General features: G+C 42.8%; 1 protein-coding gene across 1 annotated transcript in view; it reads left to right on the forward strand.

Moving 5' to 3' along the window:
* The window catches only part of LOC118401500 (gamma-aminobutyric acid receptor subunit pi-like), an 87,635-nt gene extending 64,499 nt beyond the window's left edge, over positions 1–23,136 (forward strand). The window contains exons 3-10 of the mRNA XM_035799070.2: positions 2,580–2,692; positions 4,218–4,285; positions 4,740–4,957; positions 6,752–6,834; positions 12,551–12,688; positions 13,333–13,485; positions 13,876–14,066; positions 14,402–23,136. Coding sequence (XP_035654963.1) covers positions 2,580–2,692; positions 4,218–4,285; positions 4,740–4,957; positions 6,752–6,834; positions 12,551–12,688; positions 13,333–13,485; positions 13,876–14,066; positions 14,402–14,761 — 1,324 coding nt within the window. The 3' untranslated portion in view covers positions 14,762–23,136. The remainder of the gene's footprint in view (positions 1–2,579; positions 2,693–4,217; positions 4,286–4,739; positions 4,958–6,751; positions 6,835–12,550; positions 12,689–13,332; positions 13,486–13,875; positions 14,067–14,401) is intronic.
* Positions 23,137–27,114: the final 3,978 nt, after the last annotated feature.

Consider the following 27,114-nt stretch of genomic DNA (forward strand, 5'->3'; position numbering starts at 1 on the left):
TAAAACTGACTATCCTACCGATCCTCGACTTCGGCGATGTCATCTACAAAATGGCTTCCAATACTCTTCTCAGCAAACTGGATGCAGTTTATCACAGTGCCATCCGCTTTGTTACTAAAGCACCTTATACCACCCACCACTGCGACCTGTATGCTCTAGTCGGCTGGCCCTCGCTACATATTCGTCGCCATACCCACTGGCACCAGGTCATCTACAAGTCCATGCTAGGTAAAGCTCCGCCTATTCTCAGTTCACTGGTCACGATGGCAACACCCACCCGTAGCACGTGCTCTAGCAGGTGTATCTCACGGATCATCCCTAAAGCCAACACCTCATTTGGTCGCCTTTCCTTCCAGTTCTCTGCTGCCTGTGACTGGAACGAATTGCAAAAATCATTGAAGTTGGAGACTTTTATCTCCCTCACCAAATTTAAACATCTGCTATCTGAGCAGCTAACCTATCGCTGCAGCTGTACATAGTCCATCGGTAAATAGCCCACCCAATTTACCTACCTCATCCCCAAACTTTTTTATTTATGTACTTTTCTGCTCTTTTGCACACCAGTATCTCTACCTGCACATGACCATCTGATCATTTATCACTCCAGTGTTAATCCGTTAAATGGTAATTATTCGCCTATCTCCTAACGCCTTTTGCACACAATGTATATTGTGTATTGTATATATAATATTGTATATTATATAGTATTTTAATTTTTTTTATTTAAAAAATTTCTACTGTGTTATTGACTTGTTTATTGTTTATTCCATGTGTAACTCTGTGTTGCTGTCTGTTCACACTGCTTTGCTTTATCTTGGCCAGGTCGCAGTTGTAAATGAGAACTTGTTCTCAACTAGCCTACCTGGTTAAATAAAGGTGAAATAAAAAATAAAATAAAAAAGACATCCCATAACAATACTTTTCATTGTTCTTAATAGCTTAGCTTTGACTTAATAGTATTCCTTTTAATTGGCAACTCAACCGCCTGGTAGAGCATATTTTTTCAACCACAACATTTTAGTAATATAATAAATTAATATACAATTGTGTCTTATAGGTCAACAACATGTTACAACCTTGTAGTTTCCCATTTTATACACAATTTATACTGAAAATTTGTGATTTTTGAAGTTCAGTTTGCACACGTTCACGTCCTAGTTTTCAGCCATCTTTGAATGTGTTCAAAAAATATAGGCGACCAATAATGAAAACCACATGATCACTTTACTAAATGGCATTGGTTGAGATGATAAAATATGCCAAACAAAAGTCATATGTTTAATTTAATTTAAAATTGGTTGTCAAAATTAGCGGTGGTGGCAGTGTTTTGATGCGAGCTTCTAGATGCCAACCTCACTTACACTGGGAAGTGTGTGTGTGTCTGTGTGTGTCTGTGTGTCTGTGTGTTTATGTCTGTGCATGTGGGCGCATGTGGGGTCATTCGAGGTCACGCAGATTCATAATGGAGCGTTCCAGTGGCAGAGCTCTGTCACGAATATGGCTTTCCATTGATAGAAATGGGAAACGGGATTTTGAATACCATAAGCTAAAGTACCTTAAAGAAGTCATGTACTAGAGTCTTTTAGAGCTAGTACAGATCTCTGTCAACTCATGAATAGTCCAGGTCTCTCAGATAGTGTCAAATGCTACTGGCATTACAAGTCGGTGTCTGTCTGTATGCATTCATCAAGTTTCTATGTGAACTTCTGGAACTGTGGCAGTGTTGAAAAGTCTACTTCAAAACAGTGAGGAATGCTCTCTGGAGTCATTAGTAAAAGCCTTTAACCTGGCTTGAACAGAGAATTATCCCCCCCTGCTCTGAACTGAAGATGAAGACACAAAACAGTAGGAGAAAATGTACCACTGCTTATCATGCACACTCTTTGTTGTAATGACTGAGAAGGAGCTGCTGTTGACTGTGAGCATACAGTTGTAAGGACACGTACATGCCTACTAGCGTATGGAGATTAATGTACCTGCACACTCGCCGTGGTCTGCCTTCCCTCGGTGTTCCTTACATTACTAACAAAGCTCCAGGGCTTCTTCCATTCACAAGCATTTTTTGGATTACAGATTATTATGCACAAATGGCAGTACTACCATGGGGGGAAGGTGCGCGAATGGGTTCTTCAGGGTTCTTCCACCTTCTTCCACCATCTCCCTATGCCGCTAAATGCCTAACAAGAGCAATCAGTGGAACTGCATATTGGAAACTGATCTGAGCTCAGATGAGCAGAGTCAAGCGTGTAGAGGGAGAGGAGAGAGTTGAAGAATGCTGATGATGGAACGTTTCAAGTGTTCTGACCCCTGTTGGGATCAACATAAACCAACTAAGAACATGTCAGGTTTTTTTCTCCCTCCCTTTTCATTTCATTTCATTTTGTTTTGGAGGCCTTTCAATCGGGCTGCTTCACTTCTGCTTACCACAGCTTACGCTATTCAGGAGGTATTGACGATCTGAACTGGCAGACCACAGAGGCAGGATAATCAGGCAAGAACCGTTAGGTATCCACTGAGGAGAGCGAGAGAGACGCTAAATGATTTCATTTCTTCTTTCTCTGTTATTTTCTTCTTCCCAGGATGTTAGAGAACTCACTGCTCAGTGCTGAAGTAAAGGAGGGAGAGATTCTGCCTCCCACCATTCAGAAGCTGATGAAAGGATACAACAAGTACCTCAGGCCTTTCTTTGACAGTAAGGGAAACTGCTCAAGGGAGCTCTGCGTGTGTGTGTTTGTCTCTCTGTGTGATTGTGTGCCTTACCATATTCTCATATTCATGTCAAGATAACCATATGTTGACAAGGCTATGCATTAAATGTCCCTGAGCCTTTACCTGCCAGATGGAAGCAATCTCATTCCACATGAATAGCACAGTATGTGCATGATGAACATTTGCTAATTCTAAATACAACTAAATGCATGCTACCAACACATGAACACACCTGGTGATTTTAGTCATAGGGGTAGGCAGTTAATATCAAGAGTAAGCAGCTGACAAATGATGCCATTTGTCTTAGCAGTCACCAATCTCATGCATACTCAGTGTGACTAATATGGATGCTTTACGGTGGTCAACATTTCCATGCGTAGGCCTACTCAGTGTGACTTCCTAATATGGATGCCACACAGCGTATCCCTGTAAGGACAGTGCCATGACGTATTGTGGCCTTTGATCCTCTGCACTGTTTGTAGTTCTCACAAATCCCTTGTCATTGTCTCCGTCTCAGAGAATCCCTCTAAATGTGATTGTTTTGTTTGCCTGCTGTTTGATGAATAATCAATGAGACTGAACCGAATCAGAGAAAATGTCATTCACAGAGATCAGTGCACTGCTGATCCCCATACAGGAGGGCAGCTCTGCACGCATGCGCACACACACACACACACACACACACACACACACACACACACACACACACACACACACACACACACACACACACACACACACACACACACACACACACACACACACACACACACACACACACACACACACACACACACACACACACACACACACAAGCACAGAGTCCCCAGTGTAGGTGAACTTGGTATGCGCACATGTTTATTTGGATTCCCATTAGCTGTTACAATCGCACCAGCTTCTGTTCCTGGGGTCCAGGAGTACCCACGCATGCCTACATACAGAGTTACACACATGCACAACGGTTAGGTGACCTTGTTCTTGGCAAGCAAACGCAGAAATACTAGAACATTGTTATACAAGAGTGGAAGAGGGGATAATTCCCACCAGTTGTCACTGATGCCGAGTATTCAGGACTAAGTTTCCCAAACATGCTCTTTTTTGTTTTGAGGCGTTTTGAATAACACTCCTTTCATTATACTGCTTTATGATTCCTCATGGGGCTCTGAATCCTCTCTTTCTCTTGCAGTTATTTTTCTCTCTCTCTCTCTCTCTCTCTCTCTCTCTCTCTCTCTCTCTCTCTCTCTCTCTCTCTCTCTCTCTCTCTCTCTCTCTCTCTCTCTCTCTCTCTCTCTCTCTCTCTCTCTCCCCCTCTCTCTCTCTCTTTCTCCCCCTCTCTCTCTCCCCCTCTCTCTCTCTCTTTCTCCCTCTCTCTATCCCTCTCTCTAATTAAATATGCTTTATTGACATGAAAGTACAGCTCTTACATATTTTGCTCTCTCTCTTTCTGTCTGCTTCTCCCTCTCTCTCTCCTCCTGCCCTTTCTCTGTGTGTCTGTCTCATCTCTGTAGATGGGCCAGTGACTGTGGGCATGAGTTTGGACGTTGCCAGTATTGACACCATATCAGAGATCAACATGGTGGGAGAACTTCCTGTGTCATTTATGACGCATTGTACATTGTGATACGGGGTGAAAGTAGATTTAATTTCCTTACTATGAATATTTCTATGAATATTTCTATGGGCCTTAATTCAATGGGATTTGTAATTTAACTTTTGAAAACGATTTCCTTTTGTTGTGGCATGACCAATCATAATGGTGTCATCTGATTGTTAAAGAAATCACTTCAAAAGGATAACTTTACTAGGCCATCATTTCAACCTCCAAACAGTAGTGAATGGAAAGAGACATCTCTAACACAAAACACCAACAAGTCTAATGACTCTCATTAGGCCAGAATTTGTGATATTAAAATACATATTACATTTCAGTATATCCAGTATGTCATGTTATGCCATCAGCGGTTAGACATGAAGATGCACTGTAATTGCAGTACAACCGTGCAATGCTGACCTTTGACATTGCTCTGTAGGACTACACGGCCACCATCTTCCTGCGTCAGCGCTGGACAGACGAGCGCCTGGTGTTTGAGGGGAACAAAAGCCTGAGTCTGGACGGCAGGCTTGTGGAGCTGCTCTGGGTACCAGACACCTTCATCGTAGACTCCAAGAAGTCCTTCCTCCATGACATCACAGTGGAGAACAGGCTGATCAGGATCTTCCCCAATGGAACAGTGCTCTACGCCCTGAGGTGAGTCATCTGGAGAAACACACACACACAGGCATGCACGAATGCACAAATCCATGCACACACACACACACACACACACACACACACACACACACACACACACACACACACACACACACACACACACACACACACACACACACACACACACACACACACACACACACACACACACACACACACACACACACAGGGATCCATCAATGCAAAGAGCCTTGGACGACACTGAACAAAAATAGAAATGCAACATGCAACAATTTCAAAGATTTTACCGAGTTACAGTTCATATAAGGAAATCAGTCAATTGAAATAAATAAATGAGGCTCTAATCTATGGATTTCACATGACTGGGAATACAGATATGCATCTGTTGGTCACATATAACTTTTAAAAAAGGTAGGGGTGTGGATCAGAAACCAGTCAGTATCTGGCGTGATCACCATTTGCCTCATGCAGCGCAACACATCTACTTCGCCTGTGGCCTGTGGAATGTTGTCCCACTCCTCTTCAATGGATGCGAAACGTTGGATATTGGCAGGAACTGGAACAAGCTGTCGTACACGTTGGTCCGGAGCATCCCAAACATGCTCAATGGGTGACATGTCTGGTGAGTATGCAGGCCATGGAAGAACTGAGACATTTTCAGCTTCCAGGAATTGTGTACAGATCCTTGCGACATGGGGCCGTGCATTATTATGCTGAAACATGAGGTGATGGCAGCAGATTGATGCCACTGCAATCGGTCTCAGGATCTTGTCACGGTATCTTTCTGCATTCAAATTACCATCAATAAAATGCAATAGAGTTGAGTACTACTTTAAAGTATTTTTACATAAGTACTTTACACCACTGCCCACCGGCACCATGGGGCACTCTGTTCACAACAATGACATCAGCAAACCGGCAGGTAGCCTAGGCAGGTAGCCTAGTGGTTATAGCATTTGGACCAGTAACCGAAAGGTTGCTCGATGGAATCCCTGAGCTGACAAGGTAAAAATCTGTCGTTCTGCCCCTGAACAAGGCAGTTAACCCACTGTTCCTAGGCCGTCATTGTAAATAAGAATTTGTTCTTAACTGACTTGCCTAGTTAAATAAAAAAAACGCTCCCCCACATGGCCATCTGCCCGGTACAGTGAGCATTTGCCCACTGAAGTCGGTTATGACGCCGATTTGCAATCAGGTCAAGACTATATTGAGGACGACGAGCACACAGATGAGCTTCCCTGCGATGGTTTCTGACAGTTTGTGCAGAAATGCTTCAGTTGTGCAAACACCAGAATTTCATCAGCTGTCGGGTGACTGGTCACAGACGATCCCCCAGGTGAAGAAGCCTGATGTGGAGGTCCTGGGCTGTCGGCCTGATGACACATGGTCAGAGGTTGTGAGGCCGGTTGGACGTATGCTCACTAACAGGGATGTAAACAAATCTGTGTATAACATTTTTAAGCCTTTTTGTGCATATGTAAAACTTTGGGATCGTTTATTTCAGCTCATGAAACTTGGGACCAACACGTTACATGTTGTGTTTATATTTTTGTTCAGTGTAGATACTGTAAGTCCCTGCAGGATCACTAAATCAAATATTGCTCAGTGTGCTCAATTAGAATTAGTAATTGGGTTATCTAAAGCAGTGATTGAACAGTGCTAATGGGTTTATTTTAAGGATTGAGGAGAGGGACACAAACAGCATTAGTGCCTTCAGAGGTACGCCAGAGGGAATACATGGGAAAACACTGAGATGGTTCTGCTAGGGGGAAAGAAACCTCTGTTAACCGTTTTCTCTCATATCTCCAGGATCACCACCACTGTGGCCTGCAACATGGATCTGACCAAATATCCCATGGACAAGCAAACCTGCACTCTGCAACTGGAGAGCTGTAAGATTTCCAATTCACTTCCACATCTAGGCAGCAACGTGGCTGTTTAATAATCATTCTAATTTATTCAACTCCTATAGTGCTTTTCACCACAGAAGGAATCGCAAAGCGCTTGAAAAGCAAAACTAACAACAATCAAAGAAAACAGCTATATGATAGAGTAGGCCTGGACTGCGAGTTTCAGCTGGAGATGAACATTTGGATTCTTTCAAGCCTCTAACAGAGGGAGCAACAGTCAAGAGGGAACCACGTGGCTTGAGCAGAGTGAGGAGGTCAACAGGGAAAGATGAGCAAGGCAGGCAGCACAGTTCATCTTCCATTCAAGCCATCTCACCGGCACCTCCCCAAGACTCTCTGGTCTTGTAAAAATAGATGAGATCTTTATTTTTGAGCTCTCCATTCACTTGAGATAATAATGACAGCCTGCTCATAACTTCGGAGGAACCCTCCTGAGTTTGAAATCGTCACTGCCAGCTCATCTTGCATTGCAGTCAAGGAGTAAGTAGAAACAACAAAAAATTTGCCATCTAGCTGGCAGAGCTGGACGCCCGGCCAAACTGAGCAATTGGGGGAAAGGGGCCTTGGTCAGGGAGGTGACCAAGAACCCGATGGTCACTCTGACAGAGTTCTAGAGTTCCTCTGTGGAGATGGGAGAAACTTCCAGAAGGACAACCATCTCTGCAGCATTCCACCAATCAGGCCTTTATGGTAGAGTGGCCAGATGGAAGCCACTCCTCAGTAAAATGCACATGACAGCCCTCTTGGAGTTTGCCAAAAGGCACCTAAAGACTGACCATGAGAAACAAGATTATCTGGTCTGATGAAACCAAGATTGAACTAATTATTGGTCTGAATGTCAAGCTTTACGTCTGGAGGAAACCTAGCACCATCCCTACGGTGAAGCATGGTGTTGGCAGCATCATGCTGTGGGGGTGTTTTTCAGCGGCAGGGACTGCGAGACTAGTCAGTATCGAGGCAAAGATGAACGGTGCAAAGTACAGAGAAATCCTTGATGAAAACCTGCTACAGAGCGCTCAGGACCTCAGACTGGGGCAAAGGTTCACCTTCCAACAGCCAAACAACCCTAAGCACACAGCCAAAACAATGTGGGAGTGGCTTTGGGACAAGTCTCTGAATGTCCTTGAGTGGTCCAACCAGAGCTTGAGATGATCTGCAGAGAAGAATGGGAGAAACTCCCCAAATACAGGTGTGCCAAGCTTGTAGCGTCATTCACAAGTAGACTTGAGGCTGTAATCGCTGCCAAAGGTGCTTCAACAAAGTACTGAGTAAAGGGTCTGAATACTTATGTAAATGTGATATTTCAGTTTTTTTTTAAAATACATTTGCTAACATTTCTAAAAACCTGTTTTTGCTTCATCATTATGGATTATTGTGTGGAGATTTAATTTAATCCATTTTAGAATAAGACTGTAATGTAACAAAATGTGGGGAAAAATCAAAGGGTCTGAGTACTTTTTGAATGCAGAAGGGAGTTGTGCTTCAAATACAGCAGTTCTGTAACATCTTTAATTGAGCCTCTCATTCTCCTTAATTTCCGGCCTCAACACGTTACTGAAAGAGATGAACGGTATATTTTAAGCTCTGGACAGTCAATTCAGATTCAGAGTGTTTAGTAGTCACATGTACAGGTTTGCAGGTGTGATCGCAGGGTACAGTGAAAATATTAGCTTCTGAGCTCCAACATGCAGGACTAAGTTCAATGAAATAATGAAAATTGTCATAAAAAAACAACTATAGAAATAAGAAAATAGCACTATATACATCATAACAACTGTAGCATTGATTAATAAATAAATGGCCATTAGGGTGGAGGCATAGTAAAGAACTTTGAGGGGCTGTACGAGGAAATTACCATAGGTGGAGCAGCATGACCATTAAAGGCGTGTGGGAACCAAGTAAAATAAACACAATAAAGCAGGTAGCTGACTAGTGGTGGGTATTCAGCAGCCTGAATACCCACCAGTTTTTGCCATGATGCTCCTGTACTGCCTGCGTCTCAGAGATTGAAGGGGCGGTGGCTTGAGTGCCTGATGGCCTTCCTGTGACACCTGGTGTTGTAGGTGTCCTGTAGAGCAGGCAGTGTGCACCCAATGGGGCTCACTGTGTGAGGCCACGCAGTCGTGGATATGCTTGGGAATACAGGAGGGGATTGTTGGCAGATGCAAACAGGTTATCATTTTTTTGAGGACAACAGTTTTTGAGGGCTTGAACAAAAAAACTGTTTTGTGATTTCATTCATACTGGGGAACCGGTGTTCAATTTGTGTGGTTGCAATATCAACAGACCCTTATCTCTGGTATATCTTTGCATGCATCATTCACGACTAAGTTTAAATTGCGTGCGGTGCAATGGACATAATGCTCAATGTCTCAGGAAAGACTGCCTGGGTTGGCCATACTCAGTGGCCTATAGAAAACAGTAGGGCCAGCAAACCTAAAACTACAGGCAGTGGTGACAACATTTGCACACAAAGAAAGAGGACTTCAGGAGACCAGGGGAGTTCCTCAAGTTGGATTTAATTTGATTTAGTTGACTAGCCAGACAAAATAGTGTCTGAATTTATCTTCAAGCCAACTACTTTTTCCTCATTGTTAGGTTATTTGATGTGTAATTTTTTGAAAAAGTTTATAACTAGCAGCTAAATAGCAGCTAAATACGGTATGTAGCTATAGATAGTACAATGCATAATGAAACAATCCCTAGTAAAGTTGGGGTTTTGAGGGTGGACTGACTTTATTATTTGGCATTAATAGACTGGTTTTACACACAGCAACTTTCTATCCAAGCTGGGAGAGAGAATGGGGACAGCTCATGTCATGCAGATTCATGTAGCCTATACAGGACAGATGTTTATTAGCTGATTAGTATGCTGTTGCATCAAACATGTATTTTACAATCTGCGATGGTTGAATTTCCAACTTGAATTACTGAACATTATTGCCACATGCCAGCAGTCTAAAAATGGCAGCATTGCAACACCATGTATAGATTTATGAAATGTTGAGACATGGACTGTGTGTGTGCCATTCAGAGGGTGAATGAGCAAGAGACAATATAGAATTGCCCTGGAACGGGATATGGTAGTAGATGCCAAGCGCACCTGTTTATTTCAAAAACGATTCATCGATTCATTAGGCATGCAGCCACATAGACATGACTACATTTCAGCACCATGGACAGCGGTTGGTTTGTGTGTGGCTGTCTGGCTAACACATTCTGCGTTACATAACTGTGTTACGCCAGTGCAAATCGTGCTAAGCTATAGCTATATCACATGCCAACAACGAGCTACTGTTCCACTGATCCCACTCAATACACGTAGAGGTTAAGTCAAGTAAATTATTCTCCTCTTTACATTACTACCAGGCTAAACATATACTGTGCATCCCAGACTCCCAGAGCCTTGGTTCAGCAGCACGCTGAAAAGCGCCAGACTGTGAGCTTTCATTATTTTTAATGTGCTGCCAAAAATGGAACATCGCTCCCCGCTCCTCTTCACTCCCCAGGCTGCACTCCACTTCCAACAGGGAAGTTTAAAGACAAAAGATGACACTGTTTAGATAGAGATGACGGTGACAAATGCAGTGGCTACCGACAGCAGAAAAGGCCTGGAGTGGGAAGATGTTCCCAGCCATGTTTGATTGTTGCTTGATGATGAGACCACACTCTCCACAGTGGAGGATGCCGTACGGATTCGGTTTTGAAGATTTTAAAAGTCTCTATGCAGCCATTTTAAAGATGCCCCCATCTCATTGTCCCAGTGAGTAGGATATTTTAAGAGGCAAAAGCTTTCGCTTCACCAGGCTGCAGGGTAGTGCACTTTTCAGGCTTCAGAGCACCTCAAGATCCTTATGTCCTAATGTAACCGTTCACGCTCGGCTGCACAGGACTGCGGCGCCGGCGCATGCTTCAAACCCTCATTTGCACATTGCCCTGACCCGGCAGTCATGAAATTATCGAGTTCGGTCGGGTAAAAGGGGCAAACATAACAGCACTGAAGAAGTTACAACAAAGAGATCCTGAGCGTCAGCAGCTTCAAAGGCTCTGTTGCTTTTCGTCAGGCTGCTCTGCATACTACGTCAAACACACGTTCCTCAATCATGTATGCCTTCCTGGATTTTCATACATGTCAGGGGAGACGGTGAGACGGCAGTGTAAGAGCCATGAGATCATGGGAGATCATTCTCATTTGGGCAAAAGACCGTCGTCCTCTGTCTCTCTCCTCAGTCCTCTCCCCCCAACCGACTCGTTAAAGGGGTCGAGGACTGTGTCAATTCGTTAGTAGGCAAACGGAAGACTGTCCTCCCCATCCCGATAGCCATCCTACCTAGGAAGAGTTTTGAAATCTGCCACACACCCTTTCAATCAGCTTTTGTTTTGCCAAGGGGAGAAAAACATGCACACGTTTCAAAACAATATGGTACTTTTTGTTTTAGCAATAAATGTCTTGCACTACTAGCTTCATTTGTTTTGAGCACTTTACACATGTATTTTGGGATCCACCTCTGTAAACGCCATTTGCCTAATGATGCGCAAGTGTAGGAGGATTTTCAAGCAAGTGCATTTCCATGTTCACTCTCTTCGCCGACGCTCCACGGTTAACTTTGACCTTTTTCAGGAGGAGTGCGAGAGAGAACTGAAGAGAGAAGATGCAGGACTTGAGCAAATCTAATTGATAAAAGGCCAATCAATGAGTGTTTGATCTAATGAAGCAACAGGAGATTGGGATCCTCTGTGTCCCAGGATCATTTCTGGGACACAGAATTTTCTCCTCCTCCTGTCAGTCCTGTCAGTAGGGCTTCTTATGCCACATCGTCCTCTGCAGGTCAATTACTGAACTACGTCTCATAATGAATCTCCAAAGGCATGATCTACGTGAGGTTAGAAAACTGTTTCGGAGCAGACCTGGGTTCAAATACTATTTGAAATCTCTCAAATCCTTTGAGCATTTGCTCAACCTCACCAGATGTACCAGGTGGGCAGGCTACGCATTTTTGGGACTTTTCATTTGGTTCCATTTCAACAGGCAAGCTCAGTCAAGCACATTTTAAGTACTGTAAATTATTTCAAATATTATTTGAACCCCAGGTCAGTTTTGGTGCTGTACCCAGATTATCAGGAAGAAAAACTGTCAGTACTTTATAGCTTGTGGCTTTATACAGTAAACAGCTTGCTCATAAGTTTAATATACGTTGTTAAACAGTGTCACTGTGAGGTCTTCTAAATCCCATGTAAACTGGTCTGTAGGATTATGTAAGGTACTGACATAATATAAGACCTGAAATATGTATGAATCAACTGCTGTCGTTGCCATTGTTTCCTTCTTGCTCTCTTTTTCCCCCTTCTCTCTCCCTCTCTTGAAGTAAGGCTGCATTTGCTTTAGCATTTCCTATTCACTCCTGCCGGATGTCACAGTGCTTCACGAATGAGCAATGGAGGGCTGTTGCTACTGTTATTTAATAAAACGTTTACATTTTTTAAAGTTTGCCTGTGGCTGTCACACACTTACAGCTCAGTAGCCAGCTAACCTTTATTCATTGTTTTATGGATGACCGTTTGTGTTTCTATTAGATGTATAAGAAATAGTACACTGGTATGTGTGATGAAGTGTTACTGCAAAACATGCAGTCGCTTAGTCTAATAGCCCCCCATTAACTATCTCTCTCTCAATATATATATATATACATATTTACAGGGGGCTACAACACCAACGATGTGATGTTCTACTGGACCAGAGGGAACGAGTCGGTCAGTGGTTTGGACACGCTGCGTCTGGCCCAGTACACAGTCGAGGACCACTACACCTCTGCGTCTGAGGCCATCTATGAAACAGGTTCGACTTTCAACTCCTACTGTACCTCTAACATTATCCTTTCGTTGTCCCTTCACAACTATTTTGGGCAACTGTTTCGATTTGGTCTCTTGTGACAGTTGTTCGCCATGTTCATCGTTTAAAGGGAAGGTTCACCCACGTTATAAAATGACACATTTAGTGTCCTCACCCTGTAAGCAGTCTATGGGCAAGGTATGACTGTAATCCATGCTTTGGTTTCATTTCCCTGACAGTGTTTCCATTTGCAAACGTTTTAGCATTTGTGGCACAAATCCCGTTCAAGTCATGGTACCGATATTACCATTTTTCACCGCATCATCCAAATCACCCGAAAGTATCAGAAATGTATTGTGAAGTTGAAACAAAGTCACTTACAGATGATTTCAACATGATGCGCAACAAAAATGCTAATATCTGTACCCACCTTGTCCATAGACTTCATACAGGGTAAGAAAACCAATAAGTCATTTTGTAAATTGGGTGAACTATCCCTTTAAATTGATAGTTGGTAGGAAAGGAACCCTTGGGTTCTATTAGCACACTCATTCTAATGTCTGTCTGCTGTCTCTCTCTCTCTCTCTCTCTCTCTCTCTCTCTCTCTCTCTCTCTCTCTCTCTCTCTCTCTCTCTCTCTCTCTCTCACAGGCCACTACCCCAAGCTGATCTTCCACTTTGAGCTGAAGAGAAGCATCCTGTACTTCATCCTGGAGACGTATGTTCCCTCTAGCCTGCTAGTGGTCCTGTCCTGGGTGTCCTTCTGGATCAGCCAGTCTTCCGTCCCCGCAAGGGTCTGCATCGGTAAACCACAGTTCCTTAAACCAGGAAGCACACCCACCAATCAGATCCATGCCTTTCCCACCCTATCACACTCTCCTCCATGCAAACCTGCTGATTGGAAGCTATTTGGCTGTCTGAAAACGTGTAGAATGCTGGCAGTTAGAGAAAGCAGGATGTTCCACAAGTATATCATACTCCTGGTAGCCTACCTTTATATTACTGTAGTATAGAGTACACATCTCGCCTGGTGTATTAAGGCCAGGCAACTCAACTCAAGCTGAATCCTATTGGTAGTTCATTATTAAACTCTATAGTTTTGTTGTTGTTTGTGAATTGAAAGGAAAACTGGTGATCTTGACGCTTTCCAATATTGAATGACTCATCCACCCATTGTGCCGTGGTTTGTGACAGGAGTGACCACGGTTCTGACCATGACCACGTTGATGATGGGTGCCAGGACGTCCCTGCCCAACGCCAACTGTTTCATCAAGGCCATCGATGTGTACCTGGGCATCTGCTTCAGCTTCATCTTCGGAGCCCTGATCGAGTACGCCGTGGCCCACTTCTGCACCCTCAACCACCCCGACGCCAACATTGTCATGGTGAGGCCTTCGGCGTTTGTTATCAACAGTAGTGCGGTCATCATTGTTATTGTCGCTGTAATCATCATTAGCATCGTCATTGCCGTCGTTTTTTATGATCTTGATCGTCATCATCAGCATCGTTATCATCATCATCATCATTGTCGTCATCCTCATCATTATCAGAATCGTCATCAACTTTGTCCTTTCTTGTCTTCTGCGATGTCGCACACACTATTAATGTAAGTATCTCGTCCTTTTTTTTCATTTCAGTCAATAGCATCAGTTGTTTGGTGCTTTAATATATATCTTCACACATATCACTGTGCCCCTCTCTCTCTCCCCCTCCCCTCCAGTACGGTCATCAGATGGGAGGCTTTGACGAGGAGATGAACGGAATGGTTACTACCATCTCCGCTGAAAACAATAGGGCCAAGAGGCGTAAGGAGAAAGCTGCTGCAGTCTCAGCACCCATGGCAGAGCTGGAACTGGGCCCGTCCAGCCCCACTGGCAGCGAGCCCAAGCCCGAGTCTCCTGAGGAGCCCCCCAATCGCTGCCTCACTGTCCTGGTCCTCCTCCGCAAGTTCCTGCGCAAAGCTGCAAACTGTTGCCATGTGGAGAATCCCCACTTAATAGACAACTACTCCAGGATGACCTTCCCCCTCTCCTTTGTATTCATCAACCTCCTCTACTGGACATACTACCTGTACTTGTAACACACAGGAGTGTGTGTTTCGGTATGTGCATGTGTGTGTGTGTGTGTGCGTGTGGGTGTCTGAATCTGTGTGTTTCTGTTTGTAAGTGGGATTCGTTCATACTGTATGTGTTTATTCTCAAACAATACACATGTTTACATTTACGGTCATGAGTGAGGCGTAGTGTACAGTAGACCACCAACTACAGTACAACATCCTGAGGAGAATTACATGTCCATGTTTATTATACCTGATTCAGCTCATTTACTGCTCTCATAATTGATGAACTTCCAGTAAGTTCTGTCCATGATGACTTGCTGACAGATGACCTATGGCTGGTGTGGAGCAGAGGAGTGAGTGGCTGGATGCACTGTGTAATATTTATGAATGAGCAACGAAGGGAAGCATCCACAGTACCTCTGGGTTAGGCTGGGTCCACACTTAAGCTCCGAATGGCAATATATACAGTATATATATTGAGAGAGGGAATGAGAGAGACACGGAGAGAGAGAGAGATGTGTTATATATATATACTGCTCAAAAAAATAAAGGGAACACAAAAATAACACATCCCAGATCTGAATGAATGAAATATTCTTATTAAATACTTCTTTCCTTACATAGTTGAATGTGCTGACAACAAAATCACACAAAATGTATCAATGGAAATCAAATGTATCAACCCATGGAGGTCTGGATTTGGAGTCATACTCAAAATTAAAGTGGAAAACCACACTACAGGCTGATCCAACTTTGATGTAATGTCCTTAAAACAAGTCCAAATGAGGCTCAGTAGTGTGTGTGGCCTCCACGTGCCTGCATGACCTCCCTACAACGCCTGGGCATGCCCCTGATGAGGTGGCGGATGGTCTCCTGAGGGATCTCCTCCCAGACCTGGACTAAAGCATCCGCCAACTCCTGGACAGTCTGTGGTGCAACGTGGCGTTGGTGGATGGAGCGAGACATTATGTCCCAGATGTGCTCAATTGGATTCAGGTCTGGGGACCGGGCAGGCCAGTCCATAGCATCAATGCCTTCCTCTTGCAGGAACTGCTGACACACTCCAGCCACATGAGGTCTAGCATTGTCTTGCATTAGGAGGAACCCAGGGCCAACCGCACCAGCATATGGTCTCACAAGGGGTCTGAGGATCTCATCTCGGTACCTAATGGCAGTCAGGCTACCTCTGGCGAGCAGATGGAGGGCTGTGCGGCCCCCCAAAGAAATACCACCTCACACCATGGCTGACCCACCGCCAAACCGGTCATGCTGGAGGATGTTGCAGGCAGCATAACGTTCTCCACGGAGTCTCCAGACTGAACCTGTTTTCATCTGTGAAGAGCACAGGGCGCCAGTGGCGAATTTGCCAATCTTGGTGTTCTCTGGCAAATGCCAAACGTCCTGCACGGTGTTGGGCTGTAAGCTCAAACCCCATGTGTGGACGTCGGGCCCTCATGCCACCCTCATGGAGTCTGTTTCTGACCGTTTGAGCAGACACATGCACATTTGTGGCCTGCTGGAGGTAATTTTGCAGGGCTCTGGCAGTGCTCCTCCTGCTCCTCCTTGTACAAAGGCGGAGGTAGCGATCCTGCTGCTGGGTTGTTGCCCTCCTACGGCCTCCTCCATGTCTCCTGATGTACTGGCCGGTCTCCTGGTAGCGCCTCCATGCTCTGGACACTACGCAGACAGACACAGCCAACCTTCTTGCCACAGCTCGCATTGATGTGCCATCCTGGATGAGCTGCACTACCTGAGACACTTGTGTGGGTTGTAAGACTCCGTCTCATGCTACCACTAGGGTGAAAGCACCGCCAGCATTCAAAAGTGACCAAAACATCAGCCAGGAAGCATAGGAACTGAGAAGTGGTCTGTGGTCACCACCTGCAGAACCACTGCTTTATTGGGGGTGTCTTGCTAATTTCCTATAATTTCCACCTGTTGTCTATTCCATTTGCACAACAGCATGTGAAATGTATTGTCAATCAGTGTTGCTTCCTTAGTGGACAGTTTGATTTCACAGAAGTGTGATTGACTTGGAGTTACATTGTGTTGTTTAAGTGTTCCCTTTATTTTTTTGAGCAGTGTATATTGAGAGAGGGAATGAGAGAGACAGATATATATATATATATATACACTGTATCTGTCTCTCTCTCTCTCTCTCTCTCTCTCTCTGTCTCTCTCATTCCCTCTCTCATTTTATTTCTATAAGAAATCCAGTGGCCTTGGCTCCCTCCACCACATTATGGACATGGACTCTCAATGAACCATAAACTGTTTTATATAATTTGTCATCATAGGGCAACAACTGCCAGCACCGTAACTGGACAGGAACAATGCAATAGAATGGTAGGAATATACAGCACCTAGTGGAGTAACAGTGATATATGCAGTATTTTTTCCATTGGAGCTGGTAGATAGTATTTTGTGAGCTTTGTGATTACACGCCATCTTAATGGTGAAGCTAGTACCTTGTAGTCGATGTTTTAGGACACTGACATTTTGAACAGAGGTGAAACCGCTACTGTAACAGGATGTCATCATCCATCGCCTGTTCATCATCCGGATCAGAGTTGAACTAACATCCCTCCTTGTCCTCTGCTGTGTGAGTTGTGTGTATGATGACGGATGTCATATATTCCCAATCATATTTTCACATATCAGTAATAACAAAGGACCAAAGATTTCAATTTGCGTTGTAATCTTTCCATGGTTCCCTTTAGACTTTGTTCCGTTCCGTATAACTACTAACTACATTTTGAAATGTTGAATTATAAGTTCCCATTGAGGTGTAAAAAAAATCTTTCAATGAAAGTAATAGCATGCTATATCAGCATGCAAAAGGAAAACTGCAACATTTCATAGCCCCGTGCGGACAGAAAGTCTCACACTCAATGCATGCTTGTTTATTACTTCCTTGAATATCTTAAATATTAAATGCATTTTTCTGTTACAGTGCTTTCACCCATATCCGTAAAGCCATTGTCCATAGCATAAAATAATATATGACTTGTTCATGCCTATGAAATACTAAAACATTAATGTACATAATGGAAGTCTATAGGTCATTATCAATAAAACGTCACAATAAGGTGCAGAGCCTTTAATTTGGCTGCTGGGGGGCAAGGAGACCCCCAGCTCCGCTAAACCATTGACATCTATGTGCTGTTTTCAAGGTATTATTAAATCAATGTTATAACTATTTGGTTTTAATATCATCATCTCTTCAATAAAATACAATCACATTTTATTGGTCACATACACATATTTAGCAGATATTATTGGGGGTGTAGTGAAATGCTTGTGTTCCTAGCGCCAACAGTGCAGTAGTATCTAACAATTCACAACAAAAAGAGCATTGAAAAGAATAGTCAGATCATGAAAATAACTGCATGATTTTCATGATCAGTCAACATGAATTGATCATGTGATTTCAGATACCTGAGGGTAGCTTATCCATTAGGCATGTAGCTAGCTAAGCAAACAATGTATTATTAGCTTGCTTTGTCAGAAATAAGGCTTTTGGAAAGAGCTTTACATCGGCAAGTTCTCTTCCTGATAGAATTGTCAGTCAAACTACTGTCACCACTTGTAATGAACACGATGGGAGACAGAGAGCTGGTTTCAAGCACAGGGCGCAGCAGGTGTTTATTTGTAAAGGACCACAGGAGGAGGCAGGTAGCTGGGTCCAGGGGCAGGCAGAATGTCATAGACAGGGGGTCCAAAAAAGGCAACAGTACAGGCAGGGAAAAGGCTAGTAACGTCAATCGGGAGATCAGGCAATAGGTTGATAACAGGAAATCCGAACAGGCAGGGAATAGGCAAAAGGCGTCTTTAGTGAGGCAGGCCAAAACTATTATTTACAGGAAAAACTGAGCTCTGAATAGAAGTGTGTCACAAAACAAACAATACCTCACAATGATGGGGTGCAAAAAACTGTGTGTGATAATGACATACAGGTTTGTGAACAGGTGATCAGAATTCAGGTGATTGGGATCTGGAGAGTGAGCTGCGTTCAGGGGAACTATGTGTTTGAGAGTGAGAGCTGGAAAGTGGTCTGTAAAGTGAGCTGCGTTCATGTTTGAGAGTGTGAGTTGGAAGCAGACGTTACACCACCACTATACTGTAGATGGCAAGCAAATCAAACAATATTTTGATAAATTTGATATGAGAGTTTTTCCTAGCCACCATGCTTCTACGCCTGCATTGCTTGCTGTTTGGGGTTTTAGGCTGGGTTTCTGTACAGCCCTTTGAGATATCAGCTGATGTAAGAAGGGCTATATAAATACATTTGATTTGATTTGATCAATTCACATATGGTGTCCAAGGCACAGCTGGGGGCTGAAGGGGGTCTATGACAAGCGGCAATGGTGAGAGACTTAAACATTCTGGAAATGTTTCAAAGTAGAAGCTTGAATTGCTTGGGCAGAGACCTGGACAGTATGACAGAACTCTGCAGGCTCTCTACAGTAGATTGCAACTCCGCCCCCTTTTGGCATTTCTATCCTGTCGGACAATGTTATAGTTAGGGATGGAAATTTCAGGATTTTTGGTGGCCTTCCTAAGCCAGGATTCAGACACGGCTAGGACATCCGGGTTGGCGAAGTGTGCTATAGCAGTGAATAAAACAAACTTATGGGGGAGGCTTCTAATGTTAACATGCATGAAACCAAAGCTTTTACGGTTACAGAAGTCAACAAATGAGAGTGACTGGGGAATGGGAGTGGTGCAGGGGACTGCAGGGCCTGGGTTAACCTCTACATCACCAGAGAAAAAGAGGAGGAGTAGGATAAGGGTACGGCTAAAGGCTATAAGAACTGGTCGTCTAGTGCGTTCAGAACAGAGAGTAAAAGATGCAGATTTCTGGGAGCAGAAGAATAGATTCAATAATATAATAATAATAATAATTCAAGGAATTATGTACAGACAAGTGGATGTAGGATGTGAGTACAGTGGAGGTAAACCTAGACATTGAGTGACGATGAGAGAGATTTTGTCTCTAGAAGAACCAGCTAAGCCTGGTGAGGTCACCACATTTGTGGGAGTTGGGCATATTGGGCAGGGTTGGAGGCTGTACAGTGAAATAAAAACAAAGCAAAGTCAATATGCAGTGATAATGTATTGGGCCTACAGCCTACTGCACAAACCTCATTGCTACAGTACTGTTTATAATAGGTTAATGTTTCATAGGCTTACGTTTTTTTAAAGTCATGTTAAAAAAAAATCTGAGTGGTAGATCTCGGCTTGCATTTTGACTCAGAAAGTGACCTTGACTCAGAAAAGGTTGGTGACCACTGCTGTAGGTCGTGTAACTGTTTGTTACATGCCATATGTTTTGTGGACTTCACCGGACAGATGTTGCTTTCCAGTTATGTGATGAAACAAAGGTGTGATTGAATTTATTCTGCCACTTTGTCTTCTTATTGTCTCGGGCTTAGGTTTATTTATCACAGTGTCAAGGCACATAAACTAACAGGTTATAGAGCAAATAACGCAATTATCACAACACATAGGTTGTAGTATGTTTTTTTTCCTGGCTTGGCGTCCCAGGTGATTTGACCTCCACACCGCTACTGATAGTTAACATTTATTTAACGACCCCTTGAAAACGACACACAGTTGTCAATTATTTTAGTGGAGCTGGGAGTGTCCTTGCCCCCCAGCAAATCAAAAGCATCGCACCTTATTGTGATCTTGTATTGGTAACGACCAATATTTGCTATAATTCCCCATAATGCAACATTAACTTACAAAACCTTTTGTTTTAGTCTCATTTTCACCAAAGGGGTTTTCATATCATTTTTTTCTTGTCTCTTTTTCTGAAATGCATTCCAATACATTTGCTCTGCTAAACAATGGTCTTGCTGTAACAGCTGTTTGACGAAGAGGACCAAGGTACAGCGTGGTACGTGTTCATGATTTTTAATAAAACTGAACACTAGAACAAAAAAATAACAACGCGGCACAAACAAAACAGTTCTGTCTGAGCCAGACACACAACATGAAAACAACTACCCACAAAACACAGGTGGGAAAAGGCTACCTTAAGTATGGTTCTCAATCAGAGACAAAGATAGACAGCTGCCTCTGATTGAGAACCACACCCGGCCAAACACACAGAAATAGAAAACATAGAACACGAAAAACATAGAATGCCCACCCCAACTCACACCCTGACCAAACCAAAATAGAGACATAAAAAGGATCTCTAGGGTCAGGGCGTGACACTTGCTTCAGTGCATTAGAATGAAACACCTTTTTTAAATTAATAAATACCCATAGTAATGAGCTACTGATGAGAATAGAAAAAAATATATTAATTGTATGCTTTCTGCTTTGTTATACGTCAAATGTATTTTTCTTTATATTTCTTTGCTTGTTTTGGGGTTTTCATTAGGATGTTTGCTAGACTATGGAAGATGTGTATTAATAGTCATGCAATACAAAAGGAGGATATCTAAAAAATATAATATTATAGACAACTGCCCTCAATTATACCATCACTGGGGACCAAACTTAGGTGTTACGTATATTGAACTTACTACAGTTTAGATACAAAAGTATATTCTATGGTGCTCGAGCACCCTTTTATAAAACCAGTTTGATCTTCTCTTTTAAACTGGTCTATGGTAAAGAAGAAAAAAGTGCACCAGGAACTGTGCACTAAGCTAATATACGTAGATCAGTGCCATATCCTGACAGTCAAGTTACAGTCTGTTACATGGTCATCGTGTTGGGTCACCTGATATTCCCTTAGCTTCTGTAGCCAGAGACAAAATTGAGCCAAAGATTCCACTAAATCAAACCACGAAGGAAATATTCCCTTTGTTTCTCGAGAATCCCACAAATTCCCATTCCAAATTCACCTGGGAGAGGATTCACATGAAATGTGTTTGCTATAATGTTGTCATGCTCTCCATCATCAAGCCCCTCTTTTTGGACTCCAGACTAAATGTGACTCCTCTCCCAGGACTTAACTACTACTATTGGATATATAACCGCAATGGCAGGACACATGATACACAGGACACAAGTCCAGGTACTGCAATCCCAAGCAGAGGCGACCAACCTGACCAATGATGGTGTACTATACTACACTCCCTCCCCATACCCACTTGCTTCTGACAGACTGATTGGCCAATGATGGAACAACCTATTTTCCTTAAATGTTTGGGACGCAAAGTTCTTGGGACATCTTCCTGTAAAATGTGTTTATACTGTAACATTTGAATATTTTATTTGATGACATTGTTGTAAATAGGTACTTATACAGCATGTTTATTTGATGTTTCAATATTGATCAGGGTAATAAAATATACTGCCTAAAATCTTGCAGTTTATGAAAATCTTTTTGGGCTCTACTGTATTGGGATTGTTTTGCGGTAGCTAATGAGTGTTCTTTCGCCCAATGGGTAAACAGAAGTCAACTTTCAGAAGCAGAGAAGGTTTTCCTCTCAGTCTCAGTTAGAGATGTCCGGGCAGACTTGTCCCCTCTTTCGCTCTGAGAACAAAGGCAGTCCTATCGAGGCTCCAGCCCTGATTGGTTTTGACTCAGCAGAATCGTGAGCATTTGCGAAATCTGAGACCGCTGTAAAAGTCATGTTAGACCACCAGAATTACAAGGCAGGAGTCAGTTTAGCTGTTTGTTTGTTTTAAATCAACACAAAGATATGAATACAATTCAGAAAAAAAATCAAATGCTATATGAATCATTGCAGTATTATCACAGTTTGTACCACTCACATCTATGCGAGTTGAAAGGTTAAATCGCAGTTGAATGCAATATTCCTCAGTTCATCCTTAGATCATAGCTAGATTTGCCTGATGCAATATGCGTTGTATCTCTGCCTCTGCTCCAACAGATTTCAAACACAAAGTAATGTAGGGTTTATGCCAGCTGGTAGCACTGCAGATGGACAGGTATATTCGTTATCTATGTAATAACTATTGAAGACAGTCAAATATCACATGCCTATATTCAGAAGTTAGAATGAGGGTATGTGAAGCCTTTACATTGAGTTTACGCTGTCTGTACCATCACACAAGAACAAATGAGTACCATGCTTTTAGAGGCATGTTTCACACTGCCCAAACAATTGCAGAGGCTGTCAGAGTCAAGGGCATATTAACACAGTCAGAAAGAATACAGTTTTACAGAGGAGAAGCATGAGTCTGAGAAATGGTGTGCTGTGCAATTATCTTCTTCACAGTCCATGGGGTAACAATACTGGCTTAATCAAATGTACAATGCCCATGAGTTCTGGGCTATGAATAGTGAAATTCTGGCAGCACGATTAAATGTCTATTGTGGTTATTGAGGGAAGGTAACTTTGTTAGGCATGTTTTGAATAGATTTTTGGTTTGTGTGTGTGTGTGTTCACGCGCAATAATTCAAATAAAATATTGCCATACATTTCTAATGTGAATGCAATTTTTTTTATGTAAAAGAATGCCCTGCGCCTTGAAGGGTATTTATTGACAAGCCAGACAGCCAATCTCTGCTTCCGTATGTATACTGGCCAATCACCTCAAAAATATTTCGATTTTTTATTGTCACATACGCTGGATAATGTGTTGTTTTACAGCGTCAGCGATAGTAGTATGTTGCCCCTGGGGCAAGTGCCTTGCTAAAATAAATCTGAAATAAAACAAACACCCTTCCCTTTCGTGAGCTAACACTCGCACTTTACTTTTTCCTACTAGCACTGACTGTTAGCTAGCTACTTTATTGAGGAAAAATGTACTTACTATGACTTAGCCTTGTGAACAGGAAAATCAGTGGCAGAACTTAAGCTTGTGTCTGAGGTCGTAAGGTCATAAACTGAGGTTGTAAGCTGCTGTTTTGCTGTAATCAGCTAATTTTCGACTAACCTTTACTTGGAAATACTTCCTTTCTTTAGACCCGGCGTCAGAACGAATCGGTTGGACGAGCATTGGATTTCCATTGGGGGCTCGTGTTTTTTCTGGGGAGGTGCCGACAGCCTACTGTACTGAGATGAAACATTTAATGTATATAACGGGCGGGAATGGAAATCCCATTGTTATAGAGCCTTTTAAGCCCGCAGTAAAATGCACAGCATGGTCACGTTCCATGCGTTGATATGGCCTACTGGCAATCAGAAGCCTCCCAAAGGCCCGTAGCCATTCTTCTCAAATAGCATAGAGTAAAAAATAAATACACCAGTTGGTCCCTTATGGCAGAGGATATCCCTGCCCATGCCTGTGCTGTGGACATCCTCACCCTATTAAGTTTTGCTGTTGAGTATTACACATGAACAGAATTCCAGAAAACATTTCTCAGCCCCGGATTCCACCATAATTGCAACATGTTTTATTTACTGCTAGTAGGATCCTACATTGAATAATTGTCAAAGATAAAGATGAGTCATCATTCAGCAGATTTACCCTCATCAATCTAGACAGCACCAAGCATATGGTCAGTCCAGAATGTGAGAATCCCAGAACATATGCATAAGAGTACCAAGCACCAGTACCAGTGTAGAACAGCACCGAGCATGTCACTACAGAACATATGCATAACAGTACCTACAGCATTTGTACAGAGTGTGCAGTTTATATTTAGAGTTAGCAATCTAGTTCATGTGTTTCAGGTTTCCACTTCCTCAGGTGTTGAACCCAACTCATTAGCCTGCGATATTAAGTCGTCCACATCAAGATGTATGTAATAAATGTCTATTGAAACAATTTTTTTTATCAAGAAAAGAGTCCTATTTTGACAGTAAAATATAGCTACTCTAGTCTAATTGTCAACCCAAAATGTATTCGTTTGGACAAAATATATTCAGTCATGTGTTCCTGCTTGGACGTGTTAGAGGAAACAACTTTTTTCCTTGAATACCACAGTGGTCTATTTATTACACTTCGTAATAAAGCACTATGAATGACTTTATGATGATTACTCATGGGCTGGTGCCACCGACTGTAGAAGTTAGTGGCAGCAGTGACACCAGGGGAAAAGGTTAGTCTGGAGCCCTGTAGTAGTAATTAACACTTACAGTAGGCAAGGTGTTGATTCAGGGGAACACATGACAGGCACTCATTTGCAATATAGCCTAACTGTTAGTTTGGCTTTCCTAATTTATAAGGCTTACGCAGACAGGCAGGTAGACAGAACAAGAAGAAGCATAGTGACAGCACAGAAGATGTTGAGACAGATATACAGCACACAGGTAGGCAAACCAAATGGCTAGAGCAGAGACACAGCTGTAGTGGTGAGTTGTGTCGTGATGTTGGTATTATTGTGACGACTGCTATTCATCAAATAATTGTCTATGTTTATAATTACATGATTAAATGAATCAGGTAACCATTGAGTCAGTAACCTGGGGCACCATGGAAAAGCTGGTTTAATGAGTTACCGTTTCCCAAATTAACTCAAAGAATATCAGAGTATCGATTTCCTAGCAGTCACTAATTAATTAATTAATCTCATTCTGAACGTCGCATAATTCGTAAATCTGCACAAACCCGGGGCTCACTAAATCATTGCGTACCACACCAATTGATTATTTATTTACTAACAAGCTAAATGATAATATAAGATAAACATGCAAACAGTCTAGGTTATCGGTTAGATCTTCATATAATGGCAGCAGGTCCCTAGCGGACCAACACAATGTGACGCATTACACAAAACAGAGATTTAAAGAGAGAGCGAGAAAGTGCACGAGATAAGCACATGTGGATACATTTGTAAATTACGCTTTAGCCCTAACACTTTGCCCCCGAACTGCCGCTCTTATGGGTCAGAATTATAATGAATGCATTTACTTGAAGGTCTCCATTGGGTATCTCTTGGACCGAGTTCCGCTTAGTGGAAAAGGTTCTGGAATGAACACGATGGGAGACAGAGAGCTGGTTTCAAGCACACGGCGCAGCAGGTGTTGATTGTGAAGGACCACAGGAGGAGGCAGGTAGCTGGGTTCAGGGGCAGGCAGAAGGTCATACACGTGGGGGTCCAGAAAGGCAACAGTACAGACAGGGAATAGGCAAAAGGTGTTGTTAGTGAGGCAGGCAAAAACTATCATACATGGGAGGAGTAAACTACAGGAAAAACAAAGCTCTGAATAGAAGTGTGTCACAAAACAAACAATTCCTTACAATGACGGGGTGCAAAGAACTGAACTAAATAGTGTGATAATGACTTACAGGTGAGTGAATAGGTGATCAGAATTCAGGTGATTGGAATCTGTATAGAGAGCTGTGTTCAGGGGATCTATGTGTTTGAGTGTCACGGCTGTTGAAGGAAGTGGAACAAGGTGCAGTGTGGTGAGCGTACATTTTATTTTATTATTTAAAAAAATGACACCAACAAAACAACAAACGTGAAGCTACAGGATATGTGCCATAAACAAAAGTCAACTTCCCACAAAGACAGGTGGAAAACAGGGCTACCTAAGTATGGTTCTCAATCAGAGACAACGATAGACAGCTGTCCCTGATTGACAACCCAACGCAGCCAAAACATAGAAATACAAATAATAGAATATAGAATACCCACCCCAACTCACACCCTGACCAAATCAAAATAGAGACATAAAAAGGATCTCTAAGGTCAGGGTGTGACATTGAGAGTGTGAGCTGGAAAGTGGGCTGGAAAGTGAACTGCATTCAAGGGATCTACATGTTTGAGAGCATGAGTTGGAAGCAGACGTTATAGGTTCGGCTGACAAATTCTCTTTCGTTACCGGGTGTAGGTCTCTGTCCACACAATGTCAGTGTCCTTCCTCTTAGTGGTCTGTTCCCTTGCATTCGTACATCAATCCCTCTATACCTCTCCCTCTCTGGTGGGAGTAAGAGATGACTCTGTAGAACTGTGATCCGGCTACCTGACCCAAACAGGTCGGTCATGACAGTTATATCTCTAGTGGTGTTTTTACATGTATTTGCTTTAAACATGAGCTGGTTAAAAATTTGGAAAACCATGTCGCGCCAGTCACTGTTACAGAGATGGTTGATAAACGTTGTACTGTACTGCCAATGTTATGTGTCAGCACTACTGCCTGTATCTACACTGAACAAAATATAAACGCAACATGTAAAGTGTTGGTCCCATGTTTCATCAGCTGAAATAAAAGATCACAGAAATGCTCCATGAGCACAAAAGGCTTGTTTCTCTAAAATGTTGTGCACAGATTTGTTTCCATCCCTGTTAGTGAGCATTTCTCCTTTGCCAAGATAATCCATCCACCTTAAAGGTGTGGCATATCAAGAAGCTGATTACACAACATAATTACACAGGTGGACTTTGTGCTGGGAACAATAAAAGGCCACTATAAAATGTGCAGTTTTGTGTCACAACACAATGCCGTAGATCTCTCAAGTTTTGAGGGAGCATGCAATTGACAATGTCCACC

Source organism: Oncorhynchus keta, chromosome 2, assembly GCF_023373465.1.
Source record: "Oncorhynchus keta strain PuntledgeMale-10-30-2019 chromosome 2, Oket_V2, whole genome shotgun sequence".
Lineage (NCBI taxonomy): Eukaryota > Metazoa > Chordata > Actinopteri > Salmoniformes > Salmonidae > Oncorhynchus > Oncorhynchus keta.